Source organism: Sardina pilchardus, chromosome 6, assembly GCF_963854185.1.
Source record: "Sardina pilchardus chromosome 6, fSarPil1.1, whole genome shotgun sequence".
Lineage (NCBI taxonomy): Eukaryota > Metazoa > Chordata > Actinopteri > Clupeiformes > Clupeidae > Sardina > Sardina pilchardus.
This window is the reverse complement of record NC_084999.1, coordinates 17,241,972-17,265,971: the sequence shown is the minus strand read 5'-3', so window position 1 is coordinate 17,265,971 and position 24,000 is coordinate 17,241,972. Positions and strand designations below refer to the sequence as shown.

Below are 24,000 nucleotides of genomic sequence, written 5' to 3'. Positions count from 1 at the left end.
CTAAACTTTATGAAGATTAGCCATTTATACTGTAGTATATGGACTACTAAATATTGTTTGCCAATTTGAGTGAACCCCTTGGCATATTAGGAAATGTTACAAATGAAGCCAAGTATGTGTACCAAATTTCACATTTTTACATTCATTCATATAGATGTGTGGCAGTTTTAGCGCCCCCCCCCCCATTAATGAAATTTCTCCAAATTTGTTGTGAGTAAAATGAATGTTGGGCTGATTATAGATACCACAGGTTAAGATTGGAACTTCATATCAGAAGATATTAGCAATACATTTACATTTAGCAGACACTGTTGTCCAAAGTGATATCCATGTGTCAACTACGTACATCACAAGCGATTACATTGTCCCCGGAGCAACTTGTTTTTTTTTTAATACTTTATTGTGTTCATTCAAAGTTCATTCAAGTTCATTCAAGTTCAGAACAATCATTCATTTATAAACACATTTTCAGTTTTTCTTTTTTTTTTTTTTTTCCCCACTTGTGATTATTTCAAAACAGACATAAGAAAACGGTACATAGAAAAAATAAATTAATTAATTAATTAATAAATAAGGAAATTAAAATAAATAAAAACCACACACACACTGTTTCATGTACTCCACCCCACCCACCCTTTTAACCCCGGAGCAACTTGGAGTTAAGTGTCTCAAGGGCACAACGGTGGAGGCTGGGAACTGCATGCTAGCCCAGCTCCTTAACCACTTCCCTACCACCACCACAATACGGGTCATTCTGGCTGTGAAATATGATTGAAGAGTAGGCTAACTTTAAAAGAGAGAGATCAATAGACCACCTTGCCAGGGGAAAAAACACATGCCATTTTTTTTGCTGTGTTTTGGCCTTGCTGGCCAATCACTTTTAGGCCTTTCTAAAACCTGACAGCAAGAATGTATGTTCCAGCTGCTGCTCTGCTTGGACCCTTAATAATAACAACACCAATAATTAATCATGATAATAATTTCAACTTCCAAATTCTATCAAATAATAACAACACCAATAATTAATCATGATAATAATTTCAACTTCCAAATTCTATCAAATAAAGAATGAGACATTTCAATAACACGTACCACCATAGAAATTAGTATTTCTTCTCTATTTCTTTCTTTTTGATCTTTTTGATGTGAGACTAGAATAGGTCTATGTCCCATGTGCTATAGGCTCTGTAAAATTTAAACAAAAAACAGAAGCTCCTATTTTCAGCGAATTTTGGGAGGTGGGAGCTCAAATTCTTTGAAGTTCCCGCAAGCCTATTGGTATAAGCTTTGATTGCCTAACCTTTCATAACATCATACCAGGGAGTTAAAATAGCAACATGGGAAAGCAGCATATTGTTATTTGTGATGCTGACGGTATTGATTTCGGACCGATTTCGCCATGGTCTCCAAGGGCGTGAGTGTTCCTAGCTCTCAGACAAAGTAATGGGTGTTTTCAATGAAGTGGAAGAGACTCATAATCTATGCACTGCTCTTATTTCAGGAAGACACACTCTCATATGTATAGTGTATTTGACATCTGCTTGCAATGAAATAACCAATGTTGGCACAAGAGGGAGAAGTGGGGAAATGCAATCAGGAAAAACAACTGAGTTAAACCAAAAACGAATAAATGAGGCTACACAGAGATGAATGTCTTGGTATTTTTCCCCTTGTCCCTGACTGGAGGGGGGGGGGGATCAGGCCCATCTATCTCAGTGTGTGTTTGTGTGTGTGTGTGTGTGTGTGTGTGTGTGTGTGTGTGTGTGTGTGTGTGTGTCCAGTGACACAACCTAAAAGGTACTGGTCTGATCTACTTCACATTTCCATACAGAAGAGTCATCATATATCCATCTCCCTATGTTGTGCTTGATCGGAGTCAGAGAACAGGAATTTCTTTTTACTCTCATCGTTGAGCATATAGGGTAAAGGGTCTTCTGATGCCTGACTGCTCCGAATCTCAAAGTGTATTCAATGTTTCTTGTAGTGATATCACAACAGGTGTTTCTTCCCATGGATGTTGACCGTGTGGCAAATGATTAACACCATGGCAAAGCCAAATATATCCAGCCTGCATGGCCAGTATCAAGAGGGTCTCTACATTTGTCAAGTTCCTCTTCTCGGCTAGCCGAACCTGAGTGTTGAGCTATCATGGCATCTTTTCTGACGAGCGGGTTCTGTCTCCTGGCCGTGCTGGCCCTCGGACTGTGTGCCCAGGCACCCAAGCCGTTTGTGTCCCGCGCAGGTGTGATGTACAACAGCAGATCCTACGCCTCCATGATCACGGTCAAGAACGGGGAAAAGTTTGGCAACTGGACATGGCCTGAGATGTGTCCCCCAGACTACTTGGCCGTTGGATTCAGTTTGAGGGTAACTGAGACTTTTTCATACACACGCACACATACACACCTCTGTGTCTTTTCTCAGTGTAACAATCTCACACAGGGCTCATTACATGCCTGGAAATACACTATATTGCCACAGGGTTCAGGAGTGTGTTTATAGGAATTTAGGACCATTCTTTTTGTGCGTGACCTCACATGTGTGAGCAAAAATGCCCTGAAACCTCCTAAACCTTGTGGAAAGGCTTCCCAGAAAAGTTGAAGCTGTTATAGCAGCAAAGGGTGGACCGACATCTTATTAAACCCTATGCATTAAGAATGAAATGTGTTTGAAGTTCATATGTGAGTCAAGGCAGGTGAGCAAATACTTTTGGCAGTATAGTGTATGTAAGGCTCAACTAGACTCTCTGGCTCTGACTTCATACCATACAGAAAATAATCAGGACTCCTACACATTTTCTATTTCAAAATTCCATACTTTTCCATACTCAAATTTCCAAACTTCTTGGTAGATTTTTCTGATCATATTGTCAACATTGTTGTCAGTTCTTGTTCGGGGATAACTCGGTGAAACATGTATGGACAATTTAACTGAATTATTTGTCCATTTATTCAAGTAATTTTTCTATGAACCAGCTGGCAATTTGTATGTGCACTTGATCAATCCAGTTGTCATCAACTTTTGCCATTCTATCTGGTGCATTTTAGTTATCAATGAATACATGATACAATACAATACATTTGTTTTCACCGATCGGAGCTTGAAGACTTTGCTCTATGTCAAAAGGAAATGTCATTACCGCAATGTCTGGGACTTGTCCTCAAAGATACAAAAAGTACTAGTACCAAACTTAAATTATGGAAAAAGTCTGAGGTCTATCTAAAACTATTTTTGATCAAGGCAAAATCTAAACTAATGTCTACCAGTCCCCTTGTGGGAGAGATTTTTTTTCTGTTGACCCCCATCATTGTGACCTGAGTAAAGTGATAAGAACTTTAGCTGCAATAGTCTGGAAATATAAATATTTCTCCATACCCTTTTTTCTATATTTATCCAGACCTGGAAATGAATAAAAAATCAAATACCCCGTAGGAACCCTGTGTAATTATGCCTCTGTTCACTTGAAAAAACATTTACAGGTAGTGCAAAATATGTGAAATGTTTTAGCTATAAACACATGATCATTTCCTTGCCCGTTCTCAGGTGGAAGATAAACAGTATGCAGCGGATGACACTGCTCTGAATGGGATTCGTCTCATCTGCAGTAAAAATGGCAATAGAAACTTCGTCTACTCAGTGGAGTCCCACACTGGATAGTAAGACTACCTCCACAACATCTTATTACATTTGCTTATTATATTAAAGGGGCCTACATTTTTTTACATAGCAACGGATGTAGTTGTTGTTATCCATGGTACTAACTGAATTAGGTTAGAAACTAAACACTCCCAGAGGACAGTCTACATCAGAGCAGAGCATCACGCCTTTTGCCGAGGAATTGGATATTCAGATTGACAGGCAGATATCCTGAACGTGACAGGAAGTTTAAGGAGCCATAATATAGCCTGCAATCTTACAATACACCTTCCCACCATGACCATTCCCCTTCCCTGACGTGTGTTTCTGTGTGTCTCAAAGCTATGGTGACTGGACCACAACGCAGTACTGCCCCACCGGCCACCTGGTGGCCTTCCAGCTGCGCGTGGAGCCCCACCAGGGCTTCTTCGGGGACGACACGGCCGCCAACAACATCCGCTTCCGCTGCAGCAGCAACCCCACGGTGGAGGGCCACGGCAGGGACTGGGGCGAGTACGGCTACTGGAGCGAGACCTGTGTCGACGGGGGCATCTGTGGCATCGAGACCAAGATGGAGGAGCACCAGGGCGGCCTGGACGACTCCACCCTCAACGATGTCCGTTTCCACTGCTGTAAGAGCACGCCTCAGGCTTAGCCCAAAGACAGGTAAGGCCCTCCTGCCCAACTGCTCATATCTACTCGTAGATAGTGGACACACATTTGGGATATTTATCAGAACTGTTATGAAGGTTTCTTTTTTACTTAGATGGTAAGTGGTGAGGTCAAAGAATACCTTGACCTTGACCTTGAATACTTCGAACTTCGCCATCAAACCCCAAATGTTTTGTGAACCATCCAATATGCCTTTCATGTTTTATAAGCACGGCACTCATTCTGCAGTACATCATGTTTTGATATGGTTTATGACGCCTGTGTAAAAAAGGTTTTCACTGTGGAAGCTTACATAATCTTTTTTCTCTCATATTTTTTTGTGATTTCAGATTTGGCTGATTCAGATGTCTTCACATTTGTTGGCAGTTTGTTAAAACCACAGGATGATCATGGAGGAGTCAGAAGGAAATGAAAAATTCACAAATAAATTCAGCATGCAACTATCCGCTTGAAAATCTCAGTGGAACTTCAAAGCTTCTTTTTCATGCTTTTAAGAACTGAACAAGGGGCAAACACATAATGTAGTAGCCCACAGAAAAACCGAGAGTCTTGAAATATTTTCATCGCACATTACCAGGGGGCCTATAATATGCAGCGTCAAAACAGTCCCGAGCACAACACCGATGCGTGCTGATGCAGGCATATCCCCCTCCCCCTCTCCGTTTTAAAAAGCTTAATTAGGAAATAAGAAGATAGAGGTAATTAATTAATTTAAAGTTTAAGGCCTGACAACAGTAGATAAGTAGGCATATGGGAAACAGAGGTAATTGTGTTAATTAATTGGAGAGAGGATAATCTGTAAAGGGGCTTTACATAGAGACAAAATGGATTTCCTGGCGGCACGGGTTCCTGCCCGAAATGGTTTTCACAAGAGTTTCAGGAAATCAAAGCGGGGTGGAATGGGAGCTGCATAGAGAGGCCTAGGCCTGCATTCACTAGGATCAGTTCAAAGTGGCCCAGGACTGAGTTATGCCTCTCCGGGGCTCTTCATTTGAGATCACAGCCCGACGAGGGTGCTGCGCAAAATGAACAGAGCAAAGTCAATATTTTACAGTTCGCACTCTCCTAATGTGGGGGGGGATCTCCCCAGCCTCTTCTAATTCTGTTATGAGAGCCAAATGGGGCTTTCAAAGATTCATGACCGTCATGAGAGCAATGCTTCCCTGTTAGCCCTGTTAGCCTCTGATTAACGTCTATTGGCATCTGGGGACATCCACTAGATGGCAGTATTGCTGTTCAAATGTGAGGTGTGGAAAGTGTTGAGCTGGTGTAAGCATGGTTGAATATAAGCTTTGTGAAAAGCCAGACTAGAAAGAGGAATGGTTCCACGCAGCTTGAGAACAGAGAGCACGCATGAATAACACGTGTGTCCACCACAGGTGCAAATGGGCTCTATATATATAAGCAACCCGTCAACCTTTCTTTCGTGCCATTTCCGCTTGTCTGTGAAATATTGCACCTGGAGATCTTATGTTATAAGTAGTACCATTCAACCAATCCACATGATCAAGTCAAAGAAAGCCCATCTGTCCACCCATCAGAGACTGACTGCAGAAATTCCCCAGGCGTCTGTTCCCAGGGTAGTTGGAGTGTCATTTAATGGTCACTGCAAATGGACAGCTAATTGATAAGGTGGTTTCTGAGTGACTAAGCGTCTTCCAGCTCACGGTCAAGATGTCCATGTTCCCCAGAGAGATTGCCATAGAAACCGTCTGTAAGACACAGTCCTTGGCGGTGTTCAGAGGCTCTTGAGGATGCAGTTTTAAGAGGGCCATGAGACCCTTGCTCTTTTCAAGCACTTAGTGGACTCAGGGGAATGTCAAAGAAAACTCCTGATGTCAAAGACAGCACCTGTGTGTGTGTGTGTGTGTGTGTGTGTGTGTGTGTGTGTTGTGTTGTGTGTCAAGCCTATGTTTGTGTTGCAGTATGGTGTGTGTCAATATTTCCTCTAAAAAACAACTCTGTGTCTACACCAAGACACCAAGTCTGGAGCCAATCCCTCCAATCAATTATTCAAATCAATTATGCATAGTTCTTCCATTATTAAAATGTAGATTATACTATTACATAATATGCAGATCCAACACAGTTTTCTGGTTGAGTTTTACATTTGGAAAGGTCTCTCTGAGACTATTACCTTCTCATAGACGAAATATGATGTAAGACCATGTCACACATTGTACCATGTAGATTTTTGTTCAGCCAGCTGAAATGATGTGCTGACTTGATGGAAGCGAGTCAAAGATTTGGTCTATAAATGAAGAATTGAGAAGAGCAAGAATATTATATTTATGCCAGAAAATAAGAAACACAAATGCAAATCAAATATAAACCATATTTATAATATACAAATTGTACAGATGCCATACACAATATGTCACTTACAAACAAAATGGTTATGCTTTACAATGGCGGCACAGCTATTGCTGACAATTAGAGAAGCAACCTTCAAAATGGAGGATGTCGAAATGAACACAAGCCAGAGAGAACCCACTTCAGCTAAACCATTAAATACTTATGACATTCCACTGTCATCCTCGATCAGTTAAATCCATTGTACAACAATAAGGAGAGACACAAAGGAAAAAGTAACACAGGAAATGGAGTCTGAAGGACATTATTAACCGTTCATTATTAACAAGAACAATTTCACTGCGCTTGCTGGAGACTTGCTGCTGCTCCAAGACAGGAACATAATGAAGAAAGCGGAAATAGCATGTTGTCTTTGTACACGAGTGGATAGAATGTTCCAGACAATGCTTGTGGGAGCTCTGCATTAGTCACAGGTTACTCCTGCCGTTACCGAGGGCAACACAAACATGGTTCTGCATCATTTAGCTGATGAAGTGCTAGATCCTGCCCCACATTCCCCTCCGCGTATCTGCATTTGATTTCCTCGGGAGAACGGCCCACTCACTCTTCCCCTCTCTCGCTCTCTCTCTCTCGGCTGCAGTCATCATTTAGTTTGCCATCAGCAACCACCGGAGGAGATCTACAGACCCAGCTGACCCCCCATGACATACACACACACACACACACACACACACACACACACACGCACGCACGCACGCACGCACGCACACACACACGCACACACACACACACACACACACACACACGCACACATACACACACACACACACACACACACACACACACACACACACACACACACACACACACACATCATTTGCCTTGACACTGATCATTTGTCAGGCAAAGTGCAATGCAGATGAATGTTCATCATTAGTCATTCACAACAGTATCCACCCCATTCCCCTCCCGCGGTTAAAAGCATTCAGGTGAGCTGAGCGTGCACAGCCCTCTCTTTAAGCTTTCCTCGTACTGCACTACATACTGTGGCAGTGGCATCTCCGAGAGGCATTTTTAATCCCCCCTCCCCTCCCCTCCCCTCCCCGCTCCACAACAGAAAACACAACACACTGTCTAGAGGAGCCTGGTTTGTTTGCGGCACGACAGTACAAGACCACACAGTTCACCAAGCAGAGAGCAGAGACGACGAAACAAGAGACATGTCAGGAAAAATGAACCAGGCTCAGACGGCGGATTAGCCGGGCCGACTGGAGCGGCGCGGCGCGGGCGGAGACGGCTACATAAAAGGAAATTAATATCTGACTGGAGACAAACAAATCAGGTCTAACGCACGCCCCTCGTTTCGGAAAAAACGAGGAAGCAGAACGGCGGCAGGAGCACGAGCGGACTTCAAAGCACTGTCAGTTTCGACTTGGACAAAAAGACGACGACGCGCGGGGGGGAGAAGTCTTTATTAGGACTCGCGGCAAACCTACGCCGGAACGCGCGTGAGGAATCTCAGCTAAAAAAACCAAACAAAAACAAAATAGAACAACGAAGAGAAAATTATATGAGTATATATACTGTATCTATATATATTTCACCACACAGGCCACAGGGATCGATTGTAGCTCTATCAGCCCTCAAACAATACCGCATGTACTGTAACTGACGTCCTTTGGGCCTTGAGAGGCAGTGATGGGAGTCAGGTACTGTAATGGAAAAGCCATTATGAGTTGAGCTTGACCCGCTCGGGCCATTACGGCAGATCTCCTGCCTCCCGTCCACCCACCCCCACCCGCCCACGCCGAGCGGAGGCTGGAGGTCACCTGGCTATCAGTGACCTTTGAGGGCGTTGAGGGCGGGGGGGTGCCGTGAGGTGAAAAAGCCCCCTGGTCCCTTGCGCCCCAAAAAATCCATACGCATGCAGCAGCCCACGCTGGCATGGTGATGTCATATCACACCTTTTTTCTTTTTTTTTTACGGCGAGGCGGAAAATCTCCGCTCAGCAGTTTGCGAGAGAGCGGACAAACACTTCTGGTTTGAAATCAGCACTCTTTGAAAACACAAGCTGCAGCTGGACATTTTTGACCGTGTACGACGAGTGATTTACACAGCGTCGCGCCGTTTTTATGAAGAAAATACAGCGAAACCCTGAAGTCTTGAGGCGGAGGGGAAAAAAAAGATCTCAGTCAGGCCCTTGTGAGTCATGTTGCCTTGGTCTTTGCCTGTGGACAAATGTGAAGCTTTGAGGTATAATAACACCAATTATAATGTACCGAACCCAACGATAGTCATCAAGAAAATGTACTTGTTCGTAAGTAGGTTTCCAAATCATGGCCGAAAGATGCGAGTAACTGGCGTTGCAGGTCCTAAAAGCTTTTTGGAGGAAAAAAGGTTACGTCTTATCCCCATTAGCCAGCTAACAGGTCATATCATTTAAACTAAAGAACATGAAAACATATATGACAGTGTCACCACTGGAAATTGATCGATTTTTTTTGTAACAAAAATATCTCAGCAAACCCCAACTGTTGACTGATTTCCTGTTTATGAGAGAATGAAACTGCAGTAAACCACAGTTTTCTTAATGTTCTCATCAGTACTGATGTCTCTAAGATATTGATGTGATGAAAAAACCACACCCAGAACGTATGAAGAACCTTGAGCTCTTTGAACACAGATGGCAGTAACTGCAGATGTCTGATTCTGCAAAAATAGATCCTAGCACTTTTCTTACTCTTCATAATATTTCTACTCTCCTAAGAAAAGAAATCAAATTCTTCATATTAACACTTCACCAAGCAAATTGGCTTAAATGCACAAATGCACTGGATATACATTCCATGTATAGCATACACTTTAGATATACAGTATGTGCTTGTAAAAGTGACATTCCTCCATTTCATAATCGAGTCAGTTTATCAACAAATGTAAACAACAAAAAAAAAAGACCAATCTTTCCAAAGATGTATACCATCTGGTTCACAATGGATTGCCTTTCGCAACAGTAGCCATTTCCTTCGCTGTGTGCTCCCTTCCTGCATACCCTCTTGATGAAGGAATTTCAACAGCAATACTGTACAATGGGGCACAGGAAGGAGGAATTTGTGAGTCAGTGAGTCTATCTCATTAGTCTCAGGCCCCCCTTTGGCCACACAGTATATCTTCCCCATGTGTTTTTAATATCCAGTGGTTGTGATAACAGCCCTCCACCCCCAGCCCTCCCCCCCCCCATCCTCTTCTATCAGCTTGTATACAGAGTTCCTCCTCTTCTCAGCAGATGTAAGTGAGAGTGGCAGCGAGGTGAAAAGCGAGTCAGTATGTAAACGGGAGGGCTAATTCGAGGCAGGCACCGCCACGGACGACTATTTTGGTGGGAGCAGTCAAAGGGTACCTCTGCAACTTCTCTCCTCGATCCTCGACGCTCGATCCTACAGGCTCGTTCCCACTGATCTATAACTAACACTGGATAGACTATCCCATTGTTGCCACCCCATCATTCTTTATGTAGATCAGTGAGGACTGAGGAAGGAAGGGAGGATGTATAAAAGACTAAATGAGAGGCACCCTAAGTGTTAACGGGGAGGGGAGTGGGGCACGAAGCAGGACAAAGCAGCAGTAGAAGGTCCCACTGGCTGTGTAAGGCTCGTCCAGTGGGCCGAGGCTGAGAGAGCCCAGAGAGCAGCTAGCCCTTCCTGGGAGCAGGGAGAGAGAGAGGGAGAGGGGGGTGGAGGTTCAGCCAGTGTCGGTGCAGCTGATGTCTGGACGGGTGGAGGAATCTCTACTCCTTCACCTCCACCTCCATTTTGTCCTCCTCCTCGGGCCCCTCCCCAATGCTCCCATTGGTCAATGTCTCTGCTCCCGGGTGCACGGCGACCTCTCCCACTGTGTCCGGGTCAGACTCGGCCTTGTTGACCTGTGTGCTCAGAGCGCTCTCCTGCTCTTCTCCCCGGCCCTCTCCTCCCTCCTCTTTCCTTTCCTCCTTATCTCCCTCCTTCCTGATCTCTGCCTCTCCCTCGCCCTCATCCTCAGCTTCTCCTCCTCCGTTCTCACCCTCTCTCTCTGTCTCTCCGTTCTCACCCTCTCTCTCTGTATCTCCGTTCTCACCCTCTCTTTCTGTCTCTCCGTTCTCACCCTCTCTCTCTGTATCTCCGTTCTCACCCTCTCTCTCTGTATCTCCGTTCTCACCCTCTCTCTCTGTCTCTCCGTTCTCACCCTCTCTCTGTGTCTCTCCATTCGTCTCCGGCTCAGTGCTTGCCCTGCTGTTGTTCCTTTCGCTGACCTCCTTCTCGCCACCTTCCTCGGCCTCCTCTTTCCTCTCCGCCTCTCCTCCTTTCTCCTCCTTTCCCTCGGCCGCGCTCTCCACCTCTCCCTCCGCCGTCTCTATCCCCCCCTCCTCCTTGGCCGCTGTGGTCTGGGCCTCTGCCTTGTTCGGTGTCATCTTATCGTCTAACTCGGGTTCTGTGCTCCCTCCTTTCTCTTCCCTCGCTCCCTTGCTCTTCTTCTCTTTGGCCACCTTCTGCACGCCGTCGGAGATTCTCTGGTCGTCCAGCTCCCTCTCCACGGATGCCAGGGGCGCGGCGTTCTTCTTCTTGTCCTTGGGCGCGTCTTTGATGGAGTTCTTGTTGGACTTGTTCCGCGCCTTGAAGATGAGCTTCTGAAACACAGGATGTTTACATGAGGACTTTTTCTCAGAATAGATACGTGCCCTGATATTTTGAAGAGGCACAAGAAAACGAACACAGCTAAATGAAAGCAGGGGGTGGGGGGGGAGGAATGTTTGTGACCAGCACAGAGCATGCTGAGGTGGAGGAAATTCCAAGGGATAAGACAGCTTTGCCTCTAGGCTACTCAGGAGATGCCATTAGGAAAAAAAAACAAGCAATGGAAAAGTCATAAAACTCCACTAATTCTTTAACATAACAATGCACATAGCTACCGGTATGCACTGTACTTAGCAAAAAACAGAGCACATTGCGCCTTGAGAATATTCAACACTCCCGTTCTAGCGCAGTTTTAAGTCGTAATGTATCGCAGCTTTTAAAAAACCTCATTCCAGACCTCGTTCTCAAGTATATGGGGGCTGTCTCATTCCAGCCAGTCATTTATATTCTGCTCTCCTCGGAGGAGTTGGAGTGGAGATAGAGCTGTTCTCCGTGAGGTCAGAGGCCAAGAGTGGAGGAGAGCCGTTCCAGGCTCACTCACAGATGAGAGACAGGTGGCCGCGCTGAGCGCCCGGGCAGCTGAGGGGAGAGACTGGCGCTGATGTGTGCGCGGCCAAAAAAGAGAGGCTGACTTACGGCGTGGCTAGCGGCTAAGGGTTTGAGTGAGGCTTAGCTTAGTGTGTTTATCTCAGATAACAGCAACATCCCCGGGCCAACGGCAGGGTGCCTTGCACACAGAGAACCACTCCCCCGTTGGGCAAGAGAGCTATTAGAGCTGGGTTGCATTAGAGAGAGGGAGAGAGGGGGAGAGAGGGAGAGAGAGAGAGAGAGAGATGGCAGAAATAATCAGAAATGAGAGAGAGCAAGTGAGAGTGGCCGGTATGACAACACGAGGGTCACCTACCTTAGACTCTCTCTTCTTGCGTGGCAGCACGGGCCTCTGGAGAAAGACGATCTGCTTGGTGCACAGACTTCCATCACTGCCAGACAGATAAGAGAAAGAAGAGCCATAAGAACCAGGGCGGGCAGCACAGGACAGAGGAGCTCAGTGTGAACCACTCAGGAGTGCTGTGCTGTGCTGCTGTAGCGTGAGACCTACAGTACAGTATGTGTGCATCTTGGTGTTAGTCCCATCAAACTCCGTGGTTCATCTCCAGTGACTCCTGGATTCCTCTGCATTCCTCTCTACGTGGGCCCATGGCTATACAACAGTTCCACAAGGAGATCCTAAATATAGACCAGTATTGAACAACCCTAAAGACACTTGCTCAAGGTTTGGGTTCGATTGGGGCTTTTTTTCCGCCAGATGTCCTATTGACCACTAGGGGGAGTAGTTCATTCGCCGAGCTCTTGGCCTCGCATGTGTGTGTGGACTTCAGACAGCAGGCTTCACGCCGAACTCCTTCTTGGCACAACACCTCCACCCACCGCCCCCGCTTCAGGATAGGCCAACCGGCAGCTGATTCTGGAACAGAGCCACCTGTCTGTGTCCTGATGCTGCATGAGGGCCAGGCCTGATCCTGGGTCAGTAGCCAGTCTGGGCTGGGGGGGAAGGAAACGTGTTCGGCTTGTCGCTGCATACAGCGGGCCTCATTATGTTCCATCTCGCTGGCTGCAGGCCATATCCCACCGTGCCATCATGGGAGCGGACGTATGAAATGGGCGTTCTAGCTCAGCGCTCCACACAATGAACTCGTGGATGTGTGTGTGTGTGTGTGTGTGTGTGTGTGTGTGTGTGTGTATGTGTGTGTGTGTGTGTGTGTGTGTGTGTGCGTGTGTGTGTGTGTGTGTGTGTGTGTGTGTGTGTGTATGTATGTGTGTGTGTGTGGCGCACCCATGGGGAGACAAACAAATATCAGCCATGTTGGGATTTGTACAATAAATGGACAGCCATACATGACTCCCATTTCTCTCTCTCTCTCTCTCTCTCTCTCTCTCTCTCTCTCTCTCTCTCTCCTTCCTCTGTCCCTCCTGCATTCCTCCCCGTTGGCCTCAGTAAACACACGGCTGGGAACCAGGACACAAAGATAAACCCCGAATATGAACAACAAACAGCTGTAGTGTGTGGCGTATTCTCTCCCTCTGGCTCTTCTAGCCTTTGCTTGTGTGTAGCGCTGCAGCGCCTTTACGTCTCCCAGGATTCTTAAGACCTTTCTCTCCATTTTAGGAGAGAGGAAGAGGAGGAGGAAGAAGAGGAGGAAGAAGACGAAGAGAAAAAAAAACATGGGTAAAATCCAAACATGTCAAAGTTGTGTTCAAAAGTTGATAATCCCTGTTGATGTTCCAAATGAAGAATCCTAATAATCCTCATAGGAAATGCAGCTCAATTCAACAAACATGCTTCCTCTCTCTCTCTCTCCACCCACCCACCCCCATCTCTTTTTTTCATTCTCTCTCTCTCTCGCTCTCTCTCTCCATCCATTCCTGATCCCAACGTGGAGATACCCTGGCAGGATGGAGTTTGTAACAAACTGCCTCATGCTAATCTCCATCCCCACACGGAGCAACAAAATGTGAGAGGCTCACGACAAATCTCAGCTGACATCAGAGAGACTGCTTGATTTCCAACAGAAGCTTACAACGCGGCCCAAATATCAACCATCCTCCTCTCTTTCTCATCCCTCTCTCTCTCTCTCTCTCTCTCTCTCTCTCTCTCTCTCTCTCTCTCTCTCTCCGTTGCTCCTTCTTGCCATCAGCCAATCCTCTCAATTCCCCAGCCTACTTTATGCCTTTCAGAACACAGCACTGGATATTTAGCGGAGGATTGCCTCCAAAACGAAAAAGAGATTGAGCGAGAGAGAAAGAGAGGGAGAGAGAGAGAGAGAAAACCTGAGTCTTCAAAAAACTAGTAAGTAAAAGGAACGAAGAAGCTCTATTAAAGTTTAAAGACTGGAAGCGCTGGTTAAACTAAAAAGGCCTCTTCAGCACTCTTTACAGGATATATAATCCACAGCCTGTCCTGTCATCCCTCCACAGCGATCGAGAGAGACATACACCTGCACGCACCTGTCATGGCCAGCTAATGTTACTGTACCACTGTATCCGATTAGCAGAAAATAACCGGATATTATGTAGTCATGAAGTGCAAATGTATGTATATTTTATATGTATGTATGCATATTTTATGTTCGTGGGTACATATTAGCATTTGTAAGAGAGGCATGAAACATCTTTAGGGGAAATAAAAATGATCAAATAGAGCCCCACTGTGCAGGACTGAATGCTGGCTCCGTACAGTGACTCCAGATGTAAATGGGGAGCCGTTTTCTGGGACAGCAGTTTGATTAATTGCCCGTATAGCCTGTGGTCGCGTGGCATTTTACGTCAGATCAAAATAGACCTGTAATTAATCAACAACGCTCCGAAACCATCACTCACTTGACGTGGCGAGGGGGCAGCGAGTGGGAGGGAGGGAGGGAGGGGAGGGGAGGGGAGGGGAGGGCGGCGTGCAGCGGAGGATATGGGGGCGGTGGTGGTGTGGGGGGGGCGGTGGTGGTGTGGGAGGGTGGGGTGGGTGGTGTAGGGGCGATAGTCGGGCTAGGCTGAGGCTGCCAGGCAACATCTTAACATCATCTGAGGAGCCATTGCCCTGCTTCCGGAAGCCATCTATTAGTCTGTGACAGCGGCCCCAGCGCTGTGCGGTGATAGCAGCCATCCCAGATCATCCATCCCTGCCTGCCTCCCTGCTTCTGGTCCACACACCTGCGCTCTGGTCCTCTCCAGTCCCCCCCCTCACCCCCAGGACATGACCTGTCCTCGGGACCAACTCATAGCAGTTCAACCTCTGCCTGTGCGGCCAAAGCCCTCTGCTGTTAAAAGGCACGCTGCCTTTCAGTTCCTCATTAAGTACTACTGTATCATAAAGTATAACAGCTTCATCAAGGATGCCCTAATTGCTCCATTCTTTTTTGGCCTGCCTCGTTAGTCCTAAATGTATGTCAGCCACCGTGAATTTCTGTTGCAACAGCTTTGTAAGGGCTAGCAGCTAACTGCAGTTCATTATCTGATCACAGTTTTACATGGTGGAATAGGGTCGCTGTGGAGCTTCTGTTAGCGAGTGTCTGTGAGTACAACACCAACTGAGGATGGCTTGACGCCGAAACGTGTTTGTTTTTTAGGCATGGTGCTACAATAAAGAATAAAAAGATAACAAACTAGTGAGTGCGGTTCTTTTGCACATGTGAGTTCAACAGGCTCATGACATGAGTGAGGAGTTGGGGTCACCATGGAGCGTTGTCTCAGGCAATGGCAGATAGAGAAAAAATAATACATTGTGTATTATTTATGTAAAGTGACATCACATGAATGCTTATTTTTGGCCTCAATCCAGATTCGTTTTTCGCTCTCTTAGGGTTGGAATATGGGCCCCCTTGAGCATTTTGCTCTATACACCATGGCTGCCGTGCCTACCTAGTCAACCATCTCAAGTCTGACTCATCTCACTTTAACAGTCAGATGCTCACCGAGGGTTGACCCAGGTGAATTACACACCTGGATAAGGCGAATGTGATATGTTGGTGATACACACATTGTACAGGTACCTACACTGCAGCAGCGTAGCGAGATGTCTGGAGGCAAGACTGGGTGCTGCTGCTCAGTCTAATGCTGCATTCCAGACCTCATCCCAACGAGTGGGAGGTGGGACCTACCCTACCTGAAAGGTTCTACCTCCCACTTCAAAGCGTTCCAAGCATTTTGGAGTGGGAGGTTTAGAAAACATGGGTGACCGCCGTAACGTTAGCATGCCGTCGTAACGTTAGCATATTAGGCTAGGCTAACTGTATAACGTTATAACGTTACTTTCACAATACGTTGTATTCTTTGTTGACACAATTTTAAGTCATAACATGAAGAACAAGTTAATTGCCGTGTCTAAAACAACCCTACCCTAAAGTTTATAGCGTATTCCTTGAAGTTACTTCTCATGGAGCATGTCTCCATGGGCGCCGCCATAATCCTCCCACTTCATTTTGTTGAGGTCGGGGCAGGTTGAGCTCCTACGAGTTCGCGAGTAGGAGCTCCCACTTCGACAGGCGTTCCAGTGCATATTTCTAAGCTGGAGGTAGGACAAATCCCACATCCCACTAGTTTAAATGCTGTCTGGAATGCACCATAAATGCTGTCATGATGGAAAGCTCTGAGTAGGAAGAGCAGGCCTGAGGGGAGGGCTGTCTTCTGACAGACAGACATGCCCAGGGTTGTAGACATGAGGGTTGAAATCATATTCAAAAATGTCAACTTCAATTCTGTTTGTCCTCTCAGAGGAATTGGCTTTCCGAGACATTCTAAATTATTAATTTTTTTCATCTTGTTAAGGAGTTCAGAAGCACAGTTCATACAAAATCAAATGAGCCATTTTCTACTCGCTATTCATACAGTTGACCAGCTTACGTCATTTACTTGCTAAAAAAAAAAAGTCTGTTTAGAACCACTAAAACAGCTGGCAGAAATGTTGCTTTTTCCAGACATTTGAATCATTAGCTCTGAGGAAAGTCAGTGTGCAATCAATGTTTACTGATTGAGGCTGAGCTATTCTTGTAACCCCAGAAACCTCACCACGTTGGCCAGGGGATTCCCCAAACCTTCCGGTGGCCATATCACCTTGTCACCTTGTTAATACAGACGTGTTACTGTGTGCTTCATACGAAGAGTTTTAGATGCAAAACTCTCTAAATCGGCATTTTATTTATAAGGCTCCTTCAGGTTTTTGCCTACAAATCGACATTTCAGACCAGGAAGAGAGTGGTGTTTCGCGGCTTTTTGAAACTAAATCATTTATTAACGAATACTTTGTGTGTGGAGAGCATTCGCTCACCATCGTTATCTCATTTTTGACGGAGGTTTTTTTTGCAGAGAGGGGGAGAGGATTTGCAGAGAGGATTTTTTGCATCTGAATTCTTCATTTGTTTCCTATGCTATTTCCACGTGGAATGGATCGGTCAGTGTTTGTTCCGTTTGTCTACCTGTTGGTCTTGACGATGGGGGTGGGCAGGACGCAGGTCAGTCTCCATCCGTACAGGGCCAAGGACTGGAGCAGGGGAATGTAGTCGGTCTTCACCTGCACACCCTGCAAAACACGGCACAGCATACAATATGTTACACATATTCACAGACACACACACACGCTCACGCAAATACACACCCGCACACACACAGACACACACCTGCACACACGCAGACACACATGCTCACATAAATACACACCTGCACACACACAGACACACACCCGCACGCACACACACACACACACCGACACACACACGTTTGCAAACATGCACGTACACGCAAAGAGGCCTTCCCTAAAGACTCCACTAACCTCCCCTCGTTTGGCAGATGTTGGTATGAAGAATGAATGTGCTATGCAATAATAGATGCATCTGTTTGTTTTGGTGTCTTGGTGTGTGTGTGTGTGTGCGTGGGGGGGGGGTTCAGTGTGATGGTGGATGGTCCAGGGTGATTGTCGCCTGGTCTTTGAGCGAGGACTTAGATCACAGCACAGCTAGATCACTGTTCAGGTTGGCACGAGCCCCAGAGGAGAGGAGAGAGGAGAGAGGAGGACATGCTGCAGGAAGTGGCTGTGGTTTCCCCCGATGCACCTGCCCCTCGCGCAGCAAACCCATGTCGCGTGTCGACCGTTAGGCGAGCAACACGCTATCTTGCATACACGGCCGCATGCAGGCGCACACACACACACACACACGGAAGCTGAGTAGTGTAACGGTGTGCTAGAAGACAGCGGTTACATAATGGGACACAAACATGTTCATTCTCTCTTACACAAGATGACCTATTTTTACACGCAGACACGCAGACACACCGAGAGATAGAAACAAGTACCTTAATGTACAAACAATGAGACAGACGCACACATGCAAATCTAAATATACACGTCACCATGACACTGACACACACACGCATGCACACACACACACATACACACACACACACACACACACACACACACACACTTGCGAAAACAGGAACGAGTCATAGGAACAAGAACATACCACAGACGGTTGGCTGCGACTCACTGTTGCGTGAGTGTGTGTGTGTGTGTGTGGGGGGGGGATTTTAACGGCCGTGGTTTATCACACACTGCTGTGTGCAACTGTGACACGCTGAGACGGCGTCTGGCTGGAGTCTCAGCACTCTCCCCTCCTCTCCTCTCCTCCCCTCTCCCTTGTCTTCCCTCCTCTCCTCTCCCATCCTCGTCTCCTCTCCTCTCCTCTCCCCTTGTCTTTCCTCCTCTCCTCTCCCATCCTCGTCTCCTCTACTCTCCCATCGTCTCCTTTCCTCTCCTCTCGTCTCGTCTCCTTTCCTCTCCTCTCGTCTCCTCTCATCTACTCTTCTCTCCGCTGGTGAGTCACAAGCGTCTGCTCTCCCCCACACTTAAGCGCTGGGCTGGGGTCCGAAAGGGGCAGAGCCTGGTGCTGGACGTTGGGATTGGGGGGGGAGGGGGGGGGGCAAGTGTGACTCAGGAAAGAGTTCAAGGCCTCGTTAAAACGGCTCTGGTTATTTATGCTGGCCCCGGCTGGGCCGGTCGTCCCCACGGGAGAATGCAGAAACACACAGAGAGATTTGTGTTGGCTCCTCGCCCGGGGCCCTCGCTCTCCCTAGCGCTCTCTCTCTCTCTCTTTCTCTCTCTTTCTCTCTCTCTTTCTCTCTGTCTCTCTCTCTCTTAAGTTTCTCTCGCTCTCTCTCTCTTTCTACTTTTCTCTCTCTCTCTAATGTTTTTTTTTTCTCTCTCTCTCCCCCTGTGCTCTTCTGAACAGGCGACTTGAAAGGCAGGAGTAAATTGAGAAATAATTTCTGTCTGATGGCGCTGCATTGCGCGGTGTGTGGAAGCCGTGTGAGCTCAGCTCGGTGGTGTTGAATGAACCCCACTCGCCTGGTGTGTCCTCTAACTGACCCCCCCCGTACTCGCAGGTCCACCTCGGCCTCCAAGTGCACACTTAACGTTCGGAGGGGGAGGACCATTCCTCACCGTTATCTCACTGGGGCTGGACCGTCCTTATCAGTGCAACCGTCAAGAAACACTTCACATTTTACACCTGTATGCCGTAGAAATGCAGAGGATGTGTGTGTGTGTGTGTGTGTGTGTGTGGTGGGGGTTGGGGTGGGGGGGGGGGGCTAGACACAGGACCTTCTATGGACTTCTTGGCGTTAGAGCAAAGTTTATTCATTCATTTCTTTTCCCCATTAACACAAACAGGAGCATGCATAAGCTCTCCTAGATGGAAGCGAACTCATATACTGTAACAGATAACAAATCCTGGTCTAGCACAGCTCTGCCAGGTCTATTCCACACCCATCCCATAGCAGAGTAGACTACGATCTGGTGCGGGTTCACCGTTTTAGTGATATTTTGTTTGCAATTCCATTACGTTTTTGCATTGACCATTTTTTACTTTCTCACCTCATTATCTACAGTGCTGCTATGCTGCTAAACACCAAACTACTGGAATTGAAATTCCATCTGCGCTGTATAAATAAAGCCTACTGTGGGAACCCAGTTGTGTAATGAGATGTGAAATATTAAACATGCAACGTTGGCATGTACCATATTGTAACGTTCCGTACAACTCCAGAGGAGAGCGCTAACATTACGGCACCTTTGACTGAGTCCACTAAACGGAGGCGTAATTACACCAGGGGAGATCGATGGTTCTGCCCTTTACGCTCGCTGGGAAAGAAAATGGGGTTTGGACACGCCCCTCTCTCAGGCGAGTCAGGCCCTGTCTATCACCGTGGCTACCGGCGCTCTTTGGCGACCCGCCTCCCCTAATGAAGCCGTCATCCTCTCCCGTCGTCCACGCCGCCTCCGAGGCCTCGGCACGCGCGCGCGAGTCACGCCGCGCCGGGGCCGATCCGTGGGTCACGTTTACTTCTCACCTCGGCGGGAGACGAGAGGAGACGAGCCGAGCGGCCCGTCGCCCGAGGACAGCTTTTAATGATCTTCCTTCATTTCACTTTCTCAGTGGCTCTCCCCCTCCTCCCCCCTCCCCCCCCTACTGTGGCAAATGAAAGCCGTGACCTTCAAAGTTTACTCTGGCATCCTTCAGAGTCCACTGCTGCGCTGGGCCACATTCTCCTCCTGAACAACACAACCTGGCCCACGCATTCCACCAAACGCAGAGAGCTCATGTGATTTCAGAATACCTCCGCATCAGAGTCATTGCAAATGCAACGCCACACGCCTACTGGAAGAAGTCGCAGAAGATCTAGATGCAGATTTTTCTTCCGCACTGCCATGCATTTAAGAGCTACAACTGTTATGTTATTGCCAGTATGACTAAACTTCATCAATGTGCCGTCTAACAAAAAAGCAGCCATCTTTCATTGCCTTTAATGCGCTCTTTGTCTTCTGAGCCATTCTTAAAAGCTTATTTTCCAGCATCCTAATACTGGAGATGTTAGCCGCTAATCTCATTTTGGCCCTAATTCAGTTTCTACGGGAGGACTGTAAGCTAGTGTTCTGTCGCACTGCTTCAAAGATGCCGTTCCTCTCGCGGTGGCTCATCATCGTGTTTGTGTGAGCGCGCACAGCAACAATGCGTGCGCTGTTGGCTCTGCCTCGGCCCAACGCCGTCCACCGATCCCGCCGAAAAAAAACGGACGAACACCAAAGAGAACTCCTTCGTCGTCGTCTTTGGGCTCTCTGTTCAGCGTCTGCCGTCACGGTTTCAATTGAATCTCCGAGGCGCGTTGGTCAGCCACATTCCATACACATGAGGAAAAGGGTATAGCTGATTAGGCAGGAGCGCATCCAGGCAGCGAGGGCCCACATGCTCGCTTCCAAGACGTGGGAAAAGCCGGAGCAGGGAATTTTTAAAAGCACCATAGCCTACCCACACACACACACACACACACACACACACACACTTCTCTGAAGCAGATGGAAAACACAACAGTCAGACTCTTGTTTTAAAACACCATAATAAATGGGAGGGAGGTGGGGTTGGTGGGAGGGGGGGGGGTGGACAGTAAAAATGGATGGTTTGAGTTTTAGAATTTTTTTAAGCCCTTAAAACGCCAAAAGGCAAAGTCGTAATTCCTGCCGCGGAGTGGATTTGTTCCAGAGATATCTCGGGGCCCGGCATCAAGCGCATTTATTAGCAGAAACACAGCGTGTTCTCAAAAACCGCCTGGCTCATGGCTGTGGCGGACGCCTGGTGATACCCCTTAACTAGTCCGTGCGGCGCAACCGTTATGCAACACTCCCACTGATTTAGTCCCGAATACTAACGAGATGCACGCTTATTAGCGATGGTTTTCATTATTCTAATCATTTTTCTCAGTGTCTCGGGAAAAAAGCCAAAGGCGGCAGGAGACGAGTGGTAATTACGCCCAAGCAACAAAGCCCTGGCGCAGACGTTATCACCTGACAATCTGCGCAGCTGTGGAATCTCACTGTGTCGGGGCCACTTTAAAATAGACTCTGTGACACAGAGCAGACACAGTTTTATATTTAAATGCTGCTGATGTTGGTGCTGGGAGTTCACACTGTTCTCATGAAATATGTCGTGTGTCAGAGACGATTTAAGAAAGACTTATCATGAAATGCTGTCTTGGCAATATCTCTTTTTAAGCGAAAGACTAGAGGCCCAGAATAGAGGCAGTTTCCCATTTCCATCACCGCATATACAATATGTGAGCTGATCTCAAAATGTTAAGAATTCAAAGTAAGCGAGTTTACTTGCATCTCTGTGAAGAGTTGAGAATTAGCCGCACTAAAAGTTGTTACCACTATTTTAATATGCCTTCACTAATGTAGCTGTATTTATTGTTAACATTCTTTAATTTTTGGGTTCTGAATTTGATACGGCTTAATGATTTGTTTTGAATAAAAACAACTCCCAGACACATTAAACTTTAATTATGTCAGCAAAGGCTAGCAAAAAAGGCATGTTTTTAAAACCGCCCTGACAACAAACAGGGCTACATCTGCTTGGCTGTAGTACATGTAATTTTTAGGCTGTTGCACAACCACTCTCCTACTCGAGCCCTCCACCGCTCCTATCCATCCCTTGTGTTCTTCAAGCCCATTTCCACCCCTGCAGGGCCGCAAATACAAATTACATTAAGAGCCTCCCTGCACAATATATGCTTTTCCCCCATTCCACTTCAAAACACATCTTCACCAACCATCTAGTACTTTCCCAAAAAAAGAATTCCTGAATGATCTTTTAAAATGGAGTTGCACGTAGCTCTGGAGAAGGGAGGGCTTTAATGTATTAAAAAAAAAACACATCTTCGGAGCAGTAGACACTCCAGTCTCCTGTGCAGGCCTCTGTCCATTTCAGTTCACTGATCAGCAGCAAAACATCAGCAACAACAACTGAAGGACATGGACCAGAGGACCATTGAGAAGCATTTACGCACAGCTACAAAGAGGAGCATTAAGGACATGGCTTTTTTGTTATGAGTATGGTGCTTCACTGAATAATTATGACATGGTCTTCACTGTTAGAGGCCTACTGCATCTCAGAGACAAAGAGAGAGAGAGAGAGAGGGAGAGGGAGGGATAGTGAGCCTGCTTTAACGATGTTGTGCAACAGACCAGTTAATTGCAGAAGCGCATTTAAGAAAAATAATTAGTGGGCATATGCTGATCAGGACCCCATGAGTGTTGACGCACCCAAACGCTTCTGTCCTTTTGCCCCTTTCCCCCGCCAACAACAACACAAAATCTGAACAAATCGTTTCAGTGGTGCGGCGCAGTGAGACTTTGCTAAAACACTGGAGGCGTTTTGTACTTAATTTTGTTGGCCATGGTTGCATTTAAATCCAAACGTGGAGCTCCGAACTGAGTCACGTCCTCTGGCTAGGCATCATCATCATCATCATCATCATCGAGGTCAGTCGAGCAGCAACACATTCTATGTCACAGCGTCTGATTGGTGCGATTGCTAATCCTTGCTCCGGTGTCTCCAAAATTGACTCCTGCTCAGTGCGACGGTTCGGCATTATAATGTCGCCGTGTCAAGGAAGAGGCACCATGCAGGACACAAAAAAAAGAAACAGGTTGAGGTGGCCTTGGGGTTGCCGAAACTCAAAACTCGATTACGGTGATAACATCAGAATACACACACACAGATAAAGTGCTACCGCGCACCCATGTCTGCGGAGAGAGAGGCTGACCGTGACGGACTCGAAAAAATGGAATCAATACCAAAACTCTCACACCAAACATATCTGATCTCGCGCAGCAGACGCCACCTCGCTCTCCCCCGCTGCAAGGCGTTTGTTTACAGGGGAGTGGAACAGGGGATTCTCGGGTATAATTGGCGATTTGCTTGCTTGTCGGGATTGCGAGGCGGCGGTGACGTGTGGGGGTGTGCATGTGGGTCGGCTACTCGAGGGAGGTTTTTTTCCCCCAGAAGCTTCTGCCTTGCCTCATCTGACACTAAAACGCATGATGCATTTGGACTGGAATTTCTGTTTACTACTTGTCTTTTGGAAGGATGACTAGATGATGCTGGAACCTAAACACAGACACACAAACGCACACGCACACTTGATACACATGCACACGCTCACACAAACCCACAGAGATATAAAAGACCCACTCACATCAATGATAGTCCACTGCTCCACCACAATGGCATCGTAGGCTGTGGCTGTGTTGGAATCTCCCTCCAGGCCTTCTTGAAAGATGAAAACGCTCTCCACCAACTTGGGAAGGGAGTCTGTGGGATGGGGGGGGACAAAA

General features: G+C 46.9%; 2 protein-coding genes across 2 annotated transcripts in view; one reads left to right on the top strand and one right to left on the bottom strand.

Annotated features, from left to right (window-relative positions):
* Positions 1 to 2,119: 2,119 nt before the first annotated feature.
* Positions 2,120 to 4,751, top strand: LOC134082804 (vitelline membrane outer layer protein 1 homolog). The gene is made up of 4 exons (XM_062538797.1): positions 2,120 to 2,367; positions 3,544 to 3,656; positions 3,979 to 4,302; positions 4,638 to 4,751. Exons 1-3 carry the CDS (start codon positions 2,149 to 2,151, stop codon positions 4,289 to 4,291), a joined length of 645 nt encoding a protein of 214 aa, XP_062394781.1. The 5' UTR covers positions 2,120 to 2,148; the 3' UTR covers positions 4,292 to 4,302; positions 4,638 to 4,751.
* Positions 4,752 to 6,629: 1,878 nt separating this feature from the next.
* The window catches only part of LOC134082788 (raftlin-like), a 65,951-nt gene continuing 48,580 nt past the window's right edge, over positions 6,630 to 24,000 (bottom strand). The window contains exons 7-10 of the mRNA XM_062538769.1: positions 23,862 to 23,977; positions 17,252 to 17,355; positions 12,193 to 12,268; positions 6,630 to 11,281 (exon numbers count right to left, since the gene is read on the bottom strand). Coding sequence (XP_062394753.1) covers positions 10,406 to 11,281; positions 12,193 to 12,268; positions 17,252 to 17,355; positions 23,862 to 23,977 — 1,172 coding nt within the window. The 3' untranslated portion in view covers positions 6,630 to 10,405. The remainder of the gene's footprint in view (positions 11,282 to 12,192; positions 12,269 to 17,251; positions 17,356 to 23,861; positions 23,978 to 24,000) is intronic.

What these genes read in the sequence shown, in the direction of transcription:
- LOC134082804 (XM_062538797.1), top strand. Translation starts at nt 2,149, where the DNA reads ATGGCATCTTTTCTGACGAGCGGGTTCTGTCTCCTGGCCGTGCTGGCC. An exon ending in CCGTTGGATTCAGTTTGAGG is followed by an intron (nt 2,368 to 3,543) that starts GTAACTGAGACT and finishes GCCCGTTCTCAG; the next exon opens with GTGGAAGATAAACAGTATGC. An exon ending in GTGGAGTCCCACACTGGATA is followed by an intron (nt 3,657 to 3,978) that starts GTAAGACTACCT and finishes TGTGTCTCAAAG; the next exon opens with CTATGGTGACTGGACCACAA.